This window comes from Anser anser (assembly GCF_964211835.1).
Source record: "Anser anser genome assembly, chromosome: 5".
Taxonomy (NCBI): domain Eukaryota; kingdom Metazoa; phylum Chordata; class Aves; order Anseriformes; family Anatidae; genus Anser; species Anser anser.
In genome coordinates this window covers 22504649-22524711 of record NC_139725.1, presented here as the reverse complement: position 1 = coordinate 22524711, position 20063 = coordinate 22504649, and the positions used below count along the sequence as shown (strand labels likewise).

Genomic DNA, 20063 nt, shown 5'->3' with positions numbered 1-20063 from the left:
TGGACCATGTTATTGTCTGTTTGTGGTCATATCGCAGCTAGAGCCATTTTTTCATTTAGAAAATATAAATGCTTTCTACGTAGATATTTTCATCTTATATTTTACTAAGTTATTTTTTATCACTCTGCATTATATTGTAGTTGTTTTTGTCACTTTATTGCATAATAAAGAAACAGTGTGATTTTCTTTCTTAAAAAGTATTAGCCAAAATATTTAGTGGTTATGAATCATAATATAAACTTTAATGATATTTCATGTTTTCTTTTCCCAGGAGCTGTGATCATCTCCACTCCACAAGATGTGGCTTTATTGGATGCACGCAAGGGAGCTGAAATGTTTAGAAAAGTCCACGTACCTGTAAGCATCTACATTAAAAATACCTATAGATTTTTTTCAAAAACGTGGAAAATTTCCATACACAGTAATAGGTGAACAATCTATTCACGAATCATTTGAATCCCATAAATTCTTGTTTGGGGAAAAAAATAAATTAGAATCTGCCTTATATCTGTATCAGAAGTTTGCTTTAACATAAGGGAAAGAAGAACTTTCTCAGAATGAGGTGGTAATATTATTTAATTACTTTTAAAACAGTTTTTTTTAGTCACCTGGAATAGATCAGACAGCTAACCAGATAAAGAGATGATTTATAGAGCAATCTGTGTTTTCCAAATATATTGGCTTACTATATCTTCAATATATTTTCTCTTCGGCTCTGTTAGAGCTCAAATTCGAAATTTCATGAGATGTAGAAAAAAAAACATTCATTTTAAGAAGGAAATTTAAGATTTTGGGGAGATACGTGCATACCTGATTGTCACTTTGCCTTTTGAAAGGCTCTGTGACTGTTACACCAGCAAGTCCATCTTTGTTGCTTTGTTTCTCATTAGGCTTAGAGTTAATATGGTAGCTTGCTTGCTTGGGAAATGAAATGTGTAAAAATATCCCCAATATTCATGTGGATTGAAATGGAGGGAAAATGAGGAAATATTAAAAAGGTAATAAATTTGACTTCATTTTTTGTTGTTTTAATATTCTGGAAGTTTTTATTGACAGTTGTGTTCTTTCACTGAACTGTTTAGAATTAATAGTTTAGATTTAAATTGAAGAATTACATAAAATGATTTGAAATAATGTAAGAAGCATATATTTTGTTTATTATTCTTATATTAATTTTAAAAAATAGGCTACTAAGTAAATGGATTTTTTAGGTAAAAATTTGATTAAATTGCTGTAAGGTCTTGACAGTGTTACAAGTTGCTAAGTAACTGAATGTTATACTCTAGAGTATGTTCACGAAGAGACTCATTTTTCATTTGAAATGTGCATTTGATGAGAAAATACAAACTGAAATGCTTCCTTATTTTAAATAGCAAAAAAGCCATTTACTGTACTTAATTAAAAAAAATGTATATTTTATGGCTTATCTGTGTGAAGGTCACTTTTACTCTCTATTAAGAAAGAGAAATTTCTTGAGTGGCTAGCACATTTTTATTTTTTTAAAAAGGCAACGCAAATCCTGATGAGACTGCTTTCTCTTTTTTTTGTGTTAATATACAGGATAGATTATCAAGAGAAATAAATTGATAAATTCCTTATTATTAACTATTCATTAAGTATCTTTGCACCAAAATGAAAGCAGCATTTATTGTTTGCTACTAAAAGAAATAGATACATATATATATATATATGACAGGAGAAAAGCATATGGAGAATGCTTTGTTTTGATTTTGTTTGGATTTGCTAAAATCATGCAAAATGACTTCCTTCATATAAAATCATATTCAATTTAGTACTTCACTGAATTTTCCTTTTCATAAGAAATTATCCAGATTTCTTTCTAAGTCAGTTTTCTTCAGCGCTCTTTGAAGAGAATGCCTTCCACAAAATCATGCGTTCTATGACCGATTTGGCTGCTGTTTATTTGACTGATGGTAGACAAGATTTTAAGTATCTGTTTAGATTCAGTGGAGTTCTCAGATCTGTCTTACTCAAATGATAAGCCCCAGCAAAGCGGTTGTGCCAGATGCTGAATTTGAATGCTCTGGAGCCAGTCATCTGTTGTTATGTGGTGCTTCACTTTTTTTCTCACCTTGTATGTGCATCAGTGTAGATGTCTCATCTACTTTGGTATTAAAGCAAATCCTGCTGATGTATTACATTTAGTTTTAAGTTTGGAATAATAATTTCAAACCTGGGGTTTACATCAAAGAGGTGAAATATGTGGGACCAGATTAAAATTGTGTATCCTAATTATGTAATTGACTAATTAAAAAAAAAATCTGATCTTTAAAATCTTTTTTTTAAAAAAAAGCAATTGCGGAGAGTCTACTTTCCAAAGAAGCTGAGAGTCTATAGGCTGCTAAGCTCTGAGTCATTGAGTGTGCTTGCTTATATTCCATAAACTGGAGTCTCCCTTGTGCACATAGGCATCTATACACCACCTTCCCATCACTGCTGCAGTCATTAGTTACCAGAGCCTCACATTACATCCATACAGTATTACCACAATAAAGTCACAATTGTTAGTGTTGTTTGTCCCTTACTGAATTAAAATTAAATGACAGAAGGATTTAATTAAAATCTGTCGTTGAGAGTCAGCGTGGGAGCCAGGATTACTATGCAGGTCTTACTTTAAGTCTGAGGACGTAGTCATGAGAAGAAGAGTCCCATCTCTTGCATGGTGCAGTGCACCAGGTGAGGCAGGACGTGGCAAAGTGATACTGGCTTCTGTCACTATGAGCTCACAAGACTCTGTCCCATTATGTGAGTTTGGCTGTCATTTTCATGGATCCTAGAGGCTTTCTCTGGGCTGTTGACAGAAGAAAAAAAAAATGTTAATAACTCGGAGTATTTAGGAAAAAATTGACTGTTTTCACATACTGAAATTGAGTTCAGTTGGATAGGGTTTATGATAAAAGCATATCCCTGAAAGAAAATGAGAGGTTTTTAATTAAATCTGCAACTTTCCTGGTAGCTTCCTTGAGTTGGAAGGATATGTTGTGGGTTTCCCAGGTTTCAAACAAACTGTGTAAACACAGCTATGTATTTCCTTCTAAGATGTATTAAAATTGTTTAATTAGATATGTACTTGTTGGTATTTTTGTAGCTTAGAGTACCTAGCCAAGATTATGGCTTCATATAGGAAGCTGCAGTTAGAACCAAAAATTGCTTGTCAGAAGAGAAAAACTAGGAAGACAGAAAAATCCATGTGCACATTTACCTGAAGCACTAAAATATCAAGTGACATAGTTACATAGGAAGTCTATGGCAAACTGGAATTTGTAACCCTCACCACTTCAGTTCAAGTCAGACTGGAGTCAGACCTCAGCACCAGCCATCCTTAAAGTACAGGGTATGGCTTAGGTGGGTTTCTCAGGAATTCTTTCCTTGTGTAGAGAGGGCACTATACGTGGATTTGGGCACGATTTGTTGTGTAACCAAAAGGTTAGTTGAACATAAGGAATACGTAAGCATTCAGAAACAGTGTGTGCGCAGGTAATTGATAATGAAAAGTAAGTTGCCTCTTATTTCTTGATGTATGTCTTTTCACCATTCAAAAAACCAATTTGACCAAATGAAGTTCAGCTCAGTGTATTGTAACTGTCTTGTACTCTGGCACCATAGGCTAGCTCCTGTACTGTGGAGCATCTAGTCATAGTTTTCATGTTGTTACTGAGCCAAGTTTGCAGGGAAATGTTCAGGAAGAGGAGCTCTCTGCGGAGTAGAATCAGACTCGTACGTACCTATGGGATAGTTTGTGCAAACAGTCAGAGCTGCTTTGAAGCTTTTCCAGATCTATTATTTGAGCAGGGAAATGAGTTATTACTCACTTTATTAGCAAGACCAATTACTTTGTCTGTAGATTTAAAAGCTCTGAAAACAATAGTGAAATATCTTCTTTCTCTAAACGTCTGCGGAAATATGCCTGTTAAAAATAGACTTCAGCACTAAAGGTGTGTATGTTAGGACAGATTGTATATCAAATTGGGTATTTATAATTGGCAACTAATATTCCAAAAATTCTTCCTATGCCAGAAGAACAATTTATATATCAGTAATCACTGTACATGCACTGGTCACTGGTTGGATGACAGATAGGAATAAAGCTGAGAAAGTAAAAGTGACTGTGTAATGCTGAAATGTCATTTGCTTTTAGAGAGATTTGTTGAAATGGAAGCAAAAAAGGACATTGAATAAGACCTCTAAAACTGATTTAGCATTGGGGATACAGCTGTATCTCAGTATTTGCAGTAACTGTGGCAGAAGGACTTCTTTAGTTATTAGGTTATCTCAAAGAACTAACAAAACAGCTGTAATATTTCTAAGCTATTTGCAAAACAATAGTAGACTACATAACTTTGATTATGAATTCGCTGTATCATAAATGTTGTACAACTTCATTGAGGAGAACAAAATGTTCAAAACCCAAGACATCTGGATGTGGATGAATTCATTTAGAGTATAAATGTTAAGATCTTTTTTTTCCTTTGTTCTGCAGATAATTGCTTCTCTGTATAGTAGTTAAAATACTGTTTCTCTTTCATCAAATAATGTTCCCTCCAGTGTTCTCCAGTTTATCAACACAGTGAAAATTCCATGACCTTAACTTAAGGAGAGCAGGATGAATGCTTGCTCAGAGGTCTTCAGTAAGAAGACTGTGGCTGTGCACTCTTGTTATACCTCTGCACCATGTAGTCACACTTAGTATGCCATAAGTCTATTAGTTTAAGAACTGGATGAAAAAAAAATCATTATGTGGTGATGTACCAGCAAATAGAAATTTGTTCCTCTTGCTTCCCTAGCAGTCCCTGGGAGAGAGTGGGAAATGAGGAAACTGTATTGTTAAATTAAAAGTAGGTAATCTCTCCTTTTTTTAAGTGTATATGTATTTTTATTTTTTTCATTGTTCCTTAAAATATTTCTTGCTTTAAACCCTTTGAAAGCTTTACGTAAGTAAAGGAAGACATAGAAAGTGGTATGAAACATGTAACAGTGGTGTAGCAAAAAAAACCAACAAAGCTATTGCCGTTTGATCAGTTTTAACTTTGTAGTGCTACCTCCATATTCTTTTAGTTAAGTGTTTATTTTCACTTCTGGTGCTAAAAGTTGTATGGTCACTGTTAATAATTGATTAACTTAAGACTTGTTGCTTACATTGAACCAACATCCTTTTAGATATGTTTCATTACCACAGAGGATAAATTACTATCCTAATAACTTTGCCAGTTTCTTCAAGCACAGACCTAGAATGCTCTGGGAAATTTAAGAAAGCACAGAATACCACAAGGTATATAGCAGCTTCTCTGTACTTTAAAATATATAGTCATATTTTTACAACTCAGCTATAATGTATGTGACATACTTAAGTAGCATAATGGTTGTGAGATGAAATTGTGTAACATGGAACCTCTTAAAGCAAATCTTCTGTTCATCAGCAAAGAAGTAGAAATTTTCAAGTGTTTTTGTGCTGTTGTCATCACTTTTGAGAAATTCTGCTCTGCCTCAGTGAACAGTCTTGCTTACTGGGTGAATAAAGAAAGATCAATTTTATCATTAGCATTATTGTACATTGTGAAAGAAGATATTTTTGTGCCTGATTTGGCAAATTTTCTGGACATATTTTGCAAGGGTACTGTTGAACATCTGGCACCAGCAGAAAGGTATCTAATACGTGTATATTAGATTTTTATGCTGTAGTTTCGCAACTTTCTTTCACATGATTATTTCTGTTGTTTGACCTTTAAAATGTTTCTTCCTCTACAGTAGAATAGCAAATCTGGTTCTTTTTGTAAACATTTCCCTAAAGGATAATTTACAAAAAAATCTTAAAAGCATGTCTGATTGTCATTTCTTGTAATGGTATGTTTTTATTTTGCTTCTTGAAATTGCAAATTACAAAGCTATAAAACAGTACATGAAAACTCTTCCAGTATTCAGAGTTCAGGAAATATAATACATCTCCTCGTCTGGGAGGGGGATCTGTTAGATCTGTTCAAGAGGTACCTCTTGTGACAAAGAAACCAGTTAAGATATGAGAGGTATAATTACAGAAAATTTTAAATAATGTACAAATGATAGCGAAACTGAGACAGTAAGAGCTGATAATGATTTGTTGATTTCTGTGTTCGTCATCTCTTCTTTGTTGTCAGTGATGAGTAACGACTGATGCTTGAATCCCAGGTTTCAACATTACTTCTTTTTAATTCAATAGGTTTTAGGACTAGTACAAAATATGAGTGTTTTCCAATGTCCCAAATGTAAACATGAGACACATATTTTTGGAGCTGATGGTGTAAGAGATCTAGCAAAAACCCTTGGATTGGATGTTCTAGGTAAGGATGGAGAAATAGCTTTTTAATGGCGTGAACTGAAATACAGAACAGCACAATTGTAAATTACTGTATATTTGGATGGTGTTCAAATGGAATAGAATGAAAAGTTTAAGTAGATGAGTGTCCCTGTTGTTTCATGCTCTAGTTCTTATCAGGATCATTTTTGTTAATGGGATGTGGACTGGATATGCAAATTCTTGAATTGCATCTTAAATCTTGTTTGAATTACAAACAATACAGAACATGGATTATTTTGGTAATCATGTGCTATATTACCTGAAATTCATTATGTTATGATATACTATGTCATCCTGTAAAATTTAGACCTTAGAACTCTGTCCGATAATGCTAATAGAAGTTTCCTTATGTATTTAATTTAAATGAATTGTATGTGTGAAATAAATACGTTAATTGAAATGCAGTCCATTGGAACAGTTGTTTCTACGCTCATATGAAGATACCTTTACTCTAGCATGGAAGCAAACAGACTGATGATTAAGTGTTGAGATTAAAAGAATGTGCTGAGTTGCAAAATGCTGTTTCAAAAGAAAATGTATCTTTAAAACAGAAATTGTCCATGATTAAATTATCTGGCATGCATATAAGCTAAAATATACATCGATCAAAATGTACGTTGCTGCTTTAAAAAGGCATATTTCAACCTGTGCTTTCAGTAAAAAAAAAGAATATAACACAGCGTAATTAAGTTGGTAAATGGGATAATTGCAAGTGTTAATGATGTGTTTCCATGTATTACTATAATTATCTCAATGATTTTCCATAGCTAATTCATTAAAAGAACCAGGAAGCTCACTTAGATCAACACAAAAACATCAAGGTGTGACACAAACTTAAGATAACAAGGCAACACATAATTAAAAGGCATGCTTTTGGGCTGTCTTTTAGTCTTATGAATATATAATAAGTTGCGATCAGAGCCCAAGGGGACTTCTACAGCCTTGGGTTATGTGGATGGATGCAAATGTTCTGCAAGAAGTTGAGTCAAACATGCATTTAGATATACAGGCACAGATGATGTGCTGTGTTGTTGGTCTCGTAAACATTTTTCTTTTATTCCCTAACAGAGCAGAACCTATTGTAATAGTGTTTAATAAGGAGAGGTGTGAGAGATTTGCAGGTTTATCAGGGGATGGACAATACATATGAACAAAAATAGAGTGAAAATTACCTTAGTCTAGCCTTTCAGTGACAGTTTGAAGATTAAGAAAAATGCCCCAAGGGTTAAATTTAGAATCACAGTACTTGATCTGATTAGTATGCTCATACTTCCAAGGGTGGCCATTGCACAGCAATACCATATGGTATTATGAAAATTTCTGTTTACAGATTATACGTTAATCTATCCCAAATGGTAATTTTATCCTACCGCTATTGAATTGCACCCAAAAGCTTTGAGAGATTTTATCTATCTATCTATCTATAAATTTATTTTGCTTATGTTTTACTATTCTCTTTGTTCAGTTCAGGACCTAGTCATCTTAGAACATCTAAGTTCTTAGTTTCATTAATACCCAACAAAGTCTGTAAGCTAACAGTGTGCAGGATAGGAAAGTATTTTCCTATTTGCTCAGGCTCTGCTGCCTTTGATTGAAAACTTCTTTTATTTTTGTTTATGACAGAAGACAATTTGGAGTCACCAGTTACTTTGTGAGTGTAGTTCAATATTTTAAGTATTTTAATTGCCTTTTCTTTTTTATTCTTCCATATAGGAAAGAGTGAGTCTTTGAGAAAGACTTGGCATTGCTAATTTCTCTCCCTGTCTCTGAAAATCCCATTTTCTTCTTTTTTTTTTTTTAAATTGAGCTACCAGAACTATGACCAGAAAGTTAAGCAAATTTACATACTGCTAAGATACTGACTACTATACACACCGTAGAATCACAGAATGGTTTAGATTAGAAGGGACCTTAAAGACCATCCAGTTCCAACCCCCCTGCCACGGGCAGGACACCTCCCACCAGACCATGTTGCTCAAAGCCCCATCCAGCCTGGCCTTGAACACCTCCAGGGATGGGGCATCCACAGCTTCTCTGGGCAGCCTGTGCCAGTATCTCACCACCCTCTGAGTAAAGAATTTCTTTCTTGTATCTGATCTAAATCTACTCTCTTTTAGTTTAAAGCCAATCCCCCTTGTCCTATCGCTACACCCCTTGACAAAGAGTCCCTCCCCAGCTTTCCTGTAGGCCCCCTTTAGTGGCCTTCTAGTGCCTATAAGGTTTCCCCGGAGCCTTCTCTTCTCCAGGCTGAACGGCCCCATCTACCTCAGCCTGTCTTCATAGGAGATGTGCCTCAGCCCTTTGATCGTCTCCTCCGGACTCATTCCAATACATCCATGTCCTTCTTGTGCTGCAGGTCTCAGGGCTGAACGGGGTACTCCAGGTGGGCTCTCGCGAGAGCAGAGCAGAGGGGGAGGATCACCTCCCTCACCCTGCTGGCCATGCTTCTTTTGATGCGGCCCAGGGGACGGTTGGCTTTCTGGTCTGCATGTGCACATTGCCAGCTCATGTTGAGCTCATCCAGCAACACCCCCAGGTCCTTCTCCTCAGGGCAGCTCTCAATCCATTCTCTGCTCAGCCTGTACTTGTGCTTGGGATTAGATTATCCTGGCCCAGATGCAGGACCGTGAACTTGGCCTTGTCGAACCTCATGAGGTTCGCACAGGCCCACCTCTTAAGCCTGTCCATGTCCCTCTGGACGGCATCCCTTCCCTCCAGCGTGTTGACCGCTCTACACATCTTGGTGTCATTGGCAAACTTGCTGAGGGTGCACTCGATCCCGCTGTCCGTGTCACCAGCAAAGATGTTAAACTGCGCCAGTCCCAATGCTGACCCCTGAGAAACACAGCTCGTTTGTGTCCAGCGCTTCGACATTGAGCTTTTGACTGCAAGTCTTTGATTCAGCTCTCAGTTCCTTACCCACTGAGTGGTCCAGCAATCAAATCCATGTCTCTCTGATTTAGAGACAAAGATATTGCGTGGGACGGTGTCAAATGCTTTGCACGAGCCCAGGTAGATGATGTCAGTTGCGCTTCCCCTATTCACCAATGCTGTAACCCTGTCGTAGAAGGCCACCAGATTTGTCAGACACGATCTTCCATGGTGTACTTCCAAACTTTTTCAACGTTTTCCTAATGGAAGCAGCAATGGCTCTCTTTTTTTTTTTTCCTGAGCACTTACACTTTCTTTGCAGTCTAAAGTAAGCATCATCAGAAAAAATTATTACGTTGATAACTTCCCATCATGTTCTATAGTGAAGAATACTACAAAACCTTCATCTTCCTCAAATCCTTATCAGCCAAACAGAGGCACAGATTTTTTCTTTTTGCTTCTGCATCATGTATAATGTTTCGATTTTTTTTTTAATTGGGTTTGCCTTTTGCTTTGTCTTCTGAATTGCACTTTTGCCCATACAAGTCCTATTATGCTCATGTTGTCCAAACACATCTTTGCAAGCATTGGGAAGATAAGTTGCTGTTTTGTAATAGGATAAGTTTTTTTGTAATTGTCTGAGATCGTTATTAAACTGACAAGGAAGAAGTACTTTTTCCACTAATAAAACATCCTTGGGGAAAAAAGTGAAGGTTAGTCCCCACACAAAATAATGATAAGACCTAAGTTCTGGGAGATTTACAAAGTTACTCTTATTCTGTTAACAAAAACATTTAGTGTTAAAGGAAATTTTAAAGGACTCCCTATTTTTTGTTTTGTTTTATTTTATTTTTTTATTTTAATGAGTGAACAGACTTTATGCCTAAAGAAATTCATTCAGGACTGGGGAAAAAAAAGGCAACAATTAAATTTGAAGGAAATGGACAATAATAATCATAACAAACTGAATTCCTTCAAGCATTCAGCTCAGTAAAAATGGAGCGACGGTTTTTGTCTGCTGTTTATTTGGTTTTCATGTATTTTCATACTTGCTTTCAATTTTTTTTCCTTAACTAGCTTTGTTACTTCTAAGTTGTGAGTTTTTATACAATTTTTCTGACTATCTTGTTTCTTCTTTTGACTATATTGAACTTCAGTAATCAATACTGGCTTCGTGTAGGTTAAATAAATTTTGCTAAATGTATGAATTAAATTGATGCATCTTCTGAGACCACTCAAGATTGAACTAAGCATAGGCTGTTCTGTCTACATCCATCTGTGATGTAAAATACAGCTGCATCTTCCTTTTAAAAGAAAGCTGGTCTTCACCTCATAATTATCTATTATGATAATGAACTAAACATGGGAACTTCATGTTTTCTTTAGTGCTGAAGAACTGTATTTCAGAAAGTGTGTTCCAGAACGGACCAGGGTTACTAACTGATTCTCCTTTAGAACATTCCTTTCCCCTCTGACAGCTCCTTGCTCGTTAGAAAGAATGTAAAGATGATTCCTGTTGGAAAGAAAAAGGAACCGAATAGCTGGCTACCTTTTAATTGGATCCAGGGCCTAATAAGGGCAATAACAAATGTTGTTATTTGGAAATTAAGTATTCAAATAAGTTTTTGAACAGTGTTTGGAATCTTTAAAATGCGTTGAAAAGAATATACAGTAAGGAGATAAGCTAAACAGTAAGTTGCATGAGTATTTGCCTAGACACAAGCAAACTTTTGTATGTACTCAAAATAGTTTGTGTGTCTCTGTTTGTCTTTTTCTGTGTATTCAGGAAGCCAAGAAAACAAACTGCCTTTCATCGTTTATTGCAAAGCCTAGTCCTTCCTATTTGGAGAATGAAAAATCCAAAATAGGTTTGGTCTTAATCATGGATATATAGAAACATCTTTGAAGCCAATTTTCATTTTAAATGCTAATTTCTTGGTATTAAGTAATTCAAAGAATATCCTGAATTGGAATTTTATTTCAAGTCACTTTAGGGCTATTTTAATGAAACGTTTAAGATGTATTAGGTCTTCACATACATGTATCTTGGTGTCTTTAATACAGGAGACATTCCACTGCATGTTAATATACGGGAGACTTGTGATTCAGGGCAGCCTGTTGTGATCTCACAACCTCGGAGTGATGCCGTAAGTTTGGTGCACTGCACTTAAAATAAGAAAAGCAACCCCCTTCCCACCCTCCACGTTCCTTTCCCCCCTGCACCTCCCCCCCACTCCCCCCCCTCCAAAATAAAAAAGTGAATGGGGAACACTTCTCATTATTGCTATTTGAAAACAAATGTGTCTGAATGTTACAGAAGAATGAAATTCTGTAAGGGATTTTTGTCACTAAGCAACTTTGGCCCTCTGTTTTGGAATGCTGGTCATGGGTTCTGCTTGTGTGCATGTGTTTTTGCTTAATTAGTCCAAATCATTCAATATAGCGAAGATTTGATCCAGATTCTGGCATACTAAGAGGAGGAAGGTCAGTGTCAAGCCACATGAGACCTTGCAGCTAATGTAGGTCCTCAGAAACTGTCAGTTGAGCCTTTGGTAGTGGAGCCTGGAAACTGTCAAAGGATCCTATCAAAAGATGTTTGGAACAAAACCTGTGTGTTGTCAGTACCTGGATTGTTTTCAGCTGAAAGTGAGGGAATTTGCACACAAGATGAAATGGATTTTTCTGTGCATTTACTGTAACATTTTATTGCCAAAGGAAAATGTGGGTTGTTGAGGTGGTGGGAGTCAAATACACAAGTCTCTGAGGAAAAGCAGTTGCATGTATGAAATTTCATTAACGCTTACACAGTAAGATTTTTCTGGTTAGTATTTTTTCTTGCCTCTGCTCGATTTTGTCCACCTTGCTCTGTAGGGTAGGCTGTTGTCTCCTACATTATGTTGGCACAGTACATAGCGTGATGCAGCATCACTATTGACTGCTGCTTAGATGTTACCAATAAAAAAAAAAGATTAATAATGATAATAGGTAGTAGAATCTGTTAGAGATAAGCTAAAAAGTACATATAACCTTTCTAATACCATGATTGCTAGATAACATGCTGAAATAACTTCTCCTTACTAAAAAAAAAATTGGGGTTTGCCAGGGGCATATAATCCAGTATCATTAACATACTAATCAGGATTCTAGAGAAATAGTGACTTAGATTGTAGCACCTTATTTTTTTTTTTATTTTCTTTGTTAGAGGAGCAGCAGCTGTTCGTTTCTAATTGATATTTTTGTAGTCTTCAACAGGACCTGTGCTGATCCTCTGTGGAATAACGTAGTGATCTTGAGTCTAGATCCTTGTGAAAGGAATCATTACAATCAATACTGTAGTTTCTATCTGGGAATTTTGATTGAAACTGCTAAGGTTTGAATAGATGTATAGCTTAGGTCAAAGTTGAAGCAAAACAGCTGAGCAAACCAAGATGGAAGGCTCACAGCTCACAGTATCTGAAATCTGTATTAACCAAAAGTGTGTAGCCTGCAGGAGTCTGAGCCTACATACGCTCAAACGTGTAGGACAGCGTTCTGAAAATTAAGAAAGACAAGAGAGTCTGTAGGGTTGCCATCTGTTCCTTCTTGGACTATGTTCTTGGTAATGAAAGGAGGGGTTATAAGCACCATTTGTGGCAATTAAGTTAAATATGAAGAGGAATAAAGATTGACAAATATGTGTGACTCTGGGGAAAACTTTTAATATTCTTCTCTGCCATTGTGTCTGTGAGATAATCATTCTCCTCAGAGAATGAGTGGTTTTTTTAGACTTTACTAATCTCTACAGAATGAAAAAGAATTTCCCTTTATTCCTGGTTTTCTTCTCATTATACAGACAGAAAGTGATTGTTGTCCTCTTATATTTTAAAAGAAAAATGAAATTCTTAGCACATAACTGGTGGTGGGAGAGGTCATGTAAGGTCAGATTCTAATCTTTAATACATGACACCCATCATCATGTTTCTCAAATAAAATAAAATTGTGCCTATTCACACATGAACAATCATAGTTTTTCAGATAGAGAACAATGTGCACTGAGCTGCTGAAATTATCTCTGCTCTTGTCCCTTAAATTTACAGATTTTTGTATACAAAATTCTGTGCTGTCTTTGTTAGAACTCACTTAGAAATGAAATGCAGTATCACAGAACTGAAATAATACCTGGCTGATTCAGAGAGCGGGGAATAAGGATGATGATTGACTTCTCAGAAACCCAGCATGCAGTCACACCTTCTAAGCTTTATCAAGATTGGAATGAAGGGTTTTTCTAAAATGTTATCTAATACTACTTTTTGCTTACGTGCATACCACAGGGTTCACCTTCTTTTGCTGATATGTAAAAGCATAGCTGTCACTCTACACTAGGATTTTAAAATGTATAAGCAAATTTGTTTAGATACTTTACTTTAAAGCCTAGTTTGCTTAGATGCAGCTGGTAGAAAAGGGAAACTAGCAGGAAAATTGCTAAAAGCCGAAATAAACCTTCCATAAAAAATAAAATTGTGTGTAGAAATGTGGGTGTATGCACTTCTAAAGTTCTCCATCAAAAGGCACAGAATACCTGAGATTCATCTTCTTGTGGAAGGGGTTGCCTGTATAGCTAAAGGCTGTCAGGGTTTAATGGCCGAAGTTCTATTTCGGTAAAGCTTGAGTCTCCAAGGGATAACGTCCCCAAGGAGAAATAAACAATGCTGGTAAAATGATTTTTTTCTTTGTATAACATTGTCTATGTTAGTGTTTCTGTCAGCTTAGTTGTTTAAACTATAGCTTTTTTTAACAGTCTTCATTGATAAAACTTTTTTTTATCTGCTGCAGAAGTGTGCTGTGAAAATTGAATATCGCTGTACTCACATATTAGCCTAAATAACAGGGACTAGTCCAACAGAAAGATAGCAGGCAAACAGCAGCAATTGGTAGTGATCTAAGATCCTCTACAAGAAGCTAATCATTTCTTAGTTTAATCAACAGCAAGGACTTGCCAGGCCCTTCTGGAGATAATTGAGAGTCTTGGGAGCATTTCCCTCCTCCTTCAAGCTGTGGAGGTGGGTTGGCTGGCTTTGTTGTTTGCTCACCCAAACATATGTGAGAGTCTCTAGGCAGCAGAGGCTAGCAAAAGAAAATGATGAACACTGCTAAAATGGAAAGGTAGAATAGGGAATACAAAAGAGGAATCACTGAAACCAGGTGAGAATTGTTAGTGCTCAGATGTAGGGGAACCTCCAAGCACCAAAAGAAATCAGCAGCAAAAGAGGGGTTTGAAAGAGGCATTCTGAAACTTGCAGGCAAGAGGGCAGAAGCACAGCGAGAGATGCAGAACATGATTAATTCCCATGGAGTTATTTGTCCACTACATTAATTGCTAAAATGCCCAGCAAACTCTCCATCAGTACTGAGGAAAATGTAAGTAGGGGTTTAAGAGCTCTTCCACCTATGAACACAACTCAGAGAGGTGTGGGGACAGTTGGTTGTTGTCTTACGAGCTCTTCCTGGTTGAAACTCTTGCGTATATCCCAGCCTTGATGGCCCAGTGGTTTGCTACTAGTACTTTGCTAGAAGAGACAGGTTAACTGTGGAGAACACCACTGAACATGAAAATCACATCTATCCCAAGGTCAAATAAACAACTCAAGCAAATTCAAAGTATATTTGCTGTACCAGTGTAACCATTCACCTTCTAAAAGCTAGGGAGTCTTGCTGGAATAGGCATTTCAGGGAGGAGACCTGTTGGAGGCTGAGACAAGTAGGAGACACATTTCTCATCTTGGCTTGGGAATGAGGTGATTTAAAAAAAAAAAAAAAAAAAAGTGGAGAGAGGATACACCTCTAAGATTCAGGAGGATAATATATTCAAGACAGCAGAGAAGTAATGACAGAATGAAGTTTAGATTTCACCTTCTTCCTTATTCCGTTATTAAAGAAATGGTGAGCCTTCATATCAGAAATATAGGGAGGATAACTGCTTTTGAAAAAAAGAAATAAAATCAGGAAACATGTAATGGTCAGCCAGGTCCTTTGTGTTTTCTTGCCACAAGCAGGGCAAACTTTGAGTTCAAGCTCTTGTTCTGTAAAAATAAAGTAAAGTATATTGGAAAAGTATGGGAAGATGAAAGGGAACAAATGGAGAGAATCAGTAATAGCTTAGGGTGTCAGAACCCCAAATTGCACAGCCATTTGTAGATACGCACGAATTTATGTTCAGCTTGAGGAATTTGACTTGGGCAGGAGAAAAATCAGACTTGCCCTGGAGCAAGGAAACCCGGACTTGTTGCAGGAAATCATGCTTAATGTCATCCTCTCCAGCTTGTCTTGGAGACCAGCGTATGGTACAAAAACCGCACACAGTGGGGGATGTTCTGTTATTGTCTAGTTCACATTTAACTACATGAAATGTGTCCAGTGCTCTTGAAAATTTCACTCATTGTGACTATTAAAAGGTTGGACTAGATGATCATCTTAGAGGTCTTTTCCAACCTAAAGGGTTCTGCAATTCTGTGATATCTTGGTGAAGGAACGTGCTGTCTGTAAAATGCACAGAGCTCTGTAAGGGGAGACAGAAAGCGCAGTCAGGTGGAAAGAAGGAGCACTAGGCATAAGCAGTCAGACAGAGGAAAGTAAGTCTGGTTAAAAATCCCTTTTCAATTAAATTAGAAATGTTACAGGCCTTGGTGTGGTCCGAAGGGACAGATGGAATTCATATTCAGAAACACTTTTTTGTAGAATTCTTTGTAAGGGTGAAGCGTGAGTAGGGTAAAAATGTACAAGCTTTAAAGCTTTGCAAGAAATAGTTGGAAAAAAATTGAAATAGTGGTAGGGAATAATGTTTGCTGTTGTTTAGCTGTCATCAGTAATTCCATTTAAAAAGTGGTCTCTCCAGGGTGTGGTATCTTTTGAAAGAAAAGCAAACCCTGAAGAAGACTGCATGATATGATTTATAACATGCCTTACCGTCAAGGCTTTCTCTGAATGATCACAGTAACACTTGGTATGTGTAGGTCTGAATCCTTCGTTCAGGCTGTAGATAGCACAATGCATCATCAGACCCTCATTTACACTTCATTCTGCTGCAGAAAATGCTGAGTGTTAGGATAGTTTGCTTGAAGGATGCTACTGTGTTGCATTTGAATTGCACTATTCTACTTAACCATGTTTTCTGGGCAGGATGTCTTTTTAGATATACATAAAAGCACCTGAGTGATGTACGCATACAATGGCATCTTGAGGCTAGCAGTGTTTCCTGGCTGAGGCTCTATCAGAGGAAGGCTTGGCTTTTGCAACTACTTATATATAGGATTACAGGAAATTTCCATGTCCCGTGAGTACTAAGGCTTTTTTTAGGTACTATCAGGAAGCATCCACTTTACTTAACCATCTCCTGCATTGTAATTATTGTAATTTATGGATCAACTTTTATCATTTCATTAAGTTTCCTTTCGGGGCTGAGGCTTCCCTGCAGCGTGGCAGAATGTGCCAATTCATGCCAAGAAGACTTACAGAACTACCCAGAGGAAGGCAGAGTAGGAAAGATTCTGTGCTTCTTGCAGCAATCAAGAATTTCTCTGGGTGACATAAAGTTATCTGGAGTTGGAAGCTCATTTAAAGCTGTGTTTATCATCATAGCTCAGAAGACACTAAAAGCATACCATGGTGAAATACAGACATCAGTGGGCAGCTCCAGACATGCACTGAAGATTGGAGTTGTGTCAAAGTCACAAGCAACTTCCATGAAAACTAAAGATAAAAATCTGATTGAATAGAGAGTTTTGTGTCTTTTTTTTTTTAAGCTATCACCTAATGTTGCTTTCATGTGGGTGGTAGCCAAGTCTAGTGTTTGTCCTTATGATGGCCACTATCTGACTGGTTGCTTGTTGCCCATGGTTGCTAGTTTTCTTTAGTAATGAATAAAGTACAAGTCCCTAACACTTCAGTTGTGCAGATTTAAATACTATATCCTTCTTTATAGGTTCAGTAGCATTCAATATTCTAGACAGTCAGGACTTGCATAAGATATCCCTTCCAAGTCAGGATATTGTAAGATTCTATATTTTTTGGGTAGTCCTTTGGGAACCCAGGAGTTGGATCCTTGTGGGTCCCTTCCAACTTGGGATATTCCGTGATTTTCCTTTGGATTGCTAAGCCAGATTAATAGCCATTTTAATAGTGTTGGAGTTCTTTAACAGACGTTAGAAAGCATGTCACTAAGTGGATTTATGCTCTTTGGTGTCCTTGGCCCACAAGCAAGTGATGGGATCAGTATGCTTTTTCTGAGTTGTTGGTATGCAGTGGTTTGGGGGAAGGCAAATGTGATACCAGCTCTTATCTGTTTTGGTTTTCCTGATGGGTAAATGGTATTCTGTAGTTGTGTTTCCTTCTTATTAGACATTGGCAGCCTCTGCAGCGAGCTGTTTGCGACCTGAGATCTGTACTCCAGTGAAAATGAACCGCAAGGCAAATTAACAGGTCAAGCCGAGCCAATCCACGGGAACAGGGCAGAGTCAGCTATAAGCTGTAAGCTCATTTTGCAGTTGTCTTAGGAGTGATGCACCCATACCTCATGGGTAAGAGTTTGAAGGAGAATTAAATGCTGTAACTGAAAGGCTCACATTTTTCTAAGATTACTATAGGGCTTAATTAGATGGGGTAATAAAAAGATCACTTGCAGTTTAAAGCCAGTTCATGTCTATTATTCCATACCAGAGAAGTGAATCAAGATGTTCTGATTTATGTCAGCTAAGTAGGACTTGTTGGTCCTTTTCTTGACAAAGTTTATTACAAGTTCTCCAATTCCTACCTCAAGATCTGTGCTTCATCAGTGGTGCCCTCTCGGTCCTAAGAAGATTTGTCATTTAAGGAACGCTGCAGTCTTTTCTCGCAGTGTTTGTACTAGTTTTTTGAGAGGTGAAAAGTCTCTCACGTGGCCATTATCTAGCTCTGTTGACTCTGAACATCACCTTCCATCTGTCTGCCCTCACCGCTGTTGCGCTCAGACCCCACCTGGGCAGCACTTGTAACAAAAAATGTGGTTTGTTTTTAGAGCATTCTGTCTCTCTGTGCACTTCTTCATCCTCTCAAAACAGGGAGAATGTTTGGCTTGCAGCTAACTGATATGTTACTAGTAAATATAAGCTGTCCATCAAAAAAAAAAAAGCTTTCAGAAAGAGCCTTGTAAACCAATCCTTGAGAGCTTCCAAATCATGAAGGGAAAAACTGATCTGTAAAGCTCACTTTTATTTTATAAAAATGAAAAGGGTTTTCAGTCATGAGTAAGAACTCATCCTTTACATTCTCTTCTGTCTTTCCAACCAAAAAGGAATGAAAATCATTCTCCATTTTCAGTTGCAATCCCTCTTCTTTTCTTAGTAATGACGGAGTAAATAACTGAACTGAAGGGGCTGTAGTACCTGTGAACAGATGCCACATTAAATAGATCAAGAGTAGGAGAAAAAGCTCAATACGTATAGAGTTGTGTTTATTTAATGAAAGGCGTATTGAGTTACTGAGGTTCCCTCTAGACCTTTCGTGTCTGCTGATGTTATGTTGCTGCTGAGAGACTGGTCCTCACTCATAGTCGAATGACTTGTTGAAAGGCTTGAAACAGTTGATTTTCTCTAAGACTGGTTACTGGTGGAGACCTTGGAAGGAAATGAGAGACTGTTCTGTTCAACATACAAAGTAGTTGTCTAGGGAAAAAATAAAAAAAAAAAAGCTGCTTAGGGTGGAAAGCAGGTTAAGAGACTGCTGGTAATACTAGGACTAGGTAACACTAGCATGCTGGCTACAAAGAGTTGAAACCAGCCTCCTGTTACTACATGACAGATCAGATACATGGCAAATGGAAGTTAGTGTACATAAATGTGAAATCACTGCCCAGACACTCGTGGACATAGTTGGGGCGGGAGGCACATGGAAATGTCATTTATTGAGATCTTGACAGTTAGGGAGCACTTAGGGAATCAGATCTCCCAAGCGGGATATCTGGTTGCTGTCTGGATGGTTACGGAAGTTTCCCTTACGAGGACTCTCGTCAGTCAGTAGTGTCTTAGCTGCCTCAAGTGAGACTCCCAGAACCCCTGTTTAGCTCAATTTTAACAGTGGAGCTAGTCCATGATCCTACATGAGTACTCCAGCATATGCATGGTCCATAGCTGTTGATTATCTGTGCACAAAACATCTCCCATTTTAACTATGTACAAAACCGCTGTCCCTGCAGCTGCAGGAACAATATCTGCTGTGTATTTACAATTATCTATGTGCCATTTGGTCAATTCTGGAGCAGAAACTGCCTGGGTAGTCTCTGAAAGGGGCCAGGTTTTCCATTCAGGTTGTTAATTGACTCATTAAAACTTATGAATTGATCTGTGCAAAGGGGGAGCTGCCTGCAGGACTCTTCAATATAGTCCAAAATTCCCACCTGGAGAACTCCTGCACTAATTAGAGTAAGTGCAGGCAGTTTGATTTCAGTCAGTCACTTTTTTTGAAGTTGATCTGTTGTCCCAGATCGATCCATTATCTCATCTATGCAGATGGCTAGCTGGGGACTTGGTAGACTCCCCAGGGGATTAATAACTAAGTGTACTGGGTGTTGCACGTGGGCACAACTGTGCTACCCAACTGCACTGCAGTTATACCTATAGGACTAGTTTGGATTTTCCTGTACTGTGGAATGAAATCTTTTTGTTCTGTTCTTCATAAAATAAAACCCAGGGTTTACTCTCATTTCTCACTTAATTTTTTTTCAGCTATGTGTTATTGTGATCATTGGTCCCTGGGCATTTGGCCCATCATAATGTAGTCCAGAATAAAAATATTGTAAGATTTTAGATGCAGTCCTTTTAAAGCTAACGTC

The 20063-nt window shown here is 37.4% G+C and overlaps 1 protein-coding gene across 6 annotated transcripts in view; it reads left to right on the top strand.

Moving 5' to 3' along the window:
- NUBPL (NUBP iron-sulfur cluster assembly factor, mitochondrial) overlaps positions 1-20063 on the top strand; it is an 89957-nt gene that overhangs the window by 66619 nt on the left and 3275 nt on the right. For all 6 annotated transcript variants that reach the window (XM_083837146.1, XM_083837145.1, XM_083837147.1 and 3 more), the window contains 3 exons: positions 272-357; positions 6215-6335; positions 11288-11370. In XM_083837146.1, coding sequence (XP_083693272.1) covers positions 272-357; positions 6215-6335; positions 11288-11370 — 290 coding nt within the window. The remainder of the gene's footprint in view (positions 1-271; positions 358-6214; positions 6336-11287; positions 11371-20063) is intronic.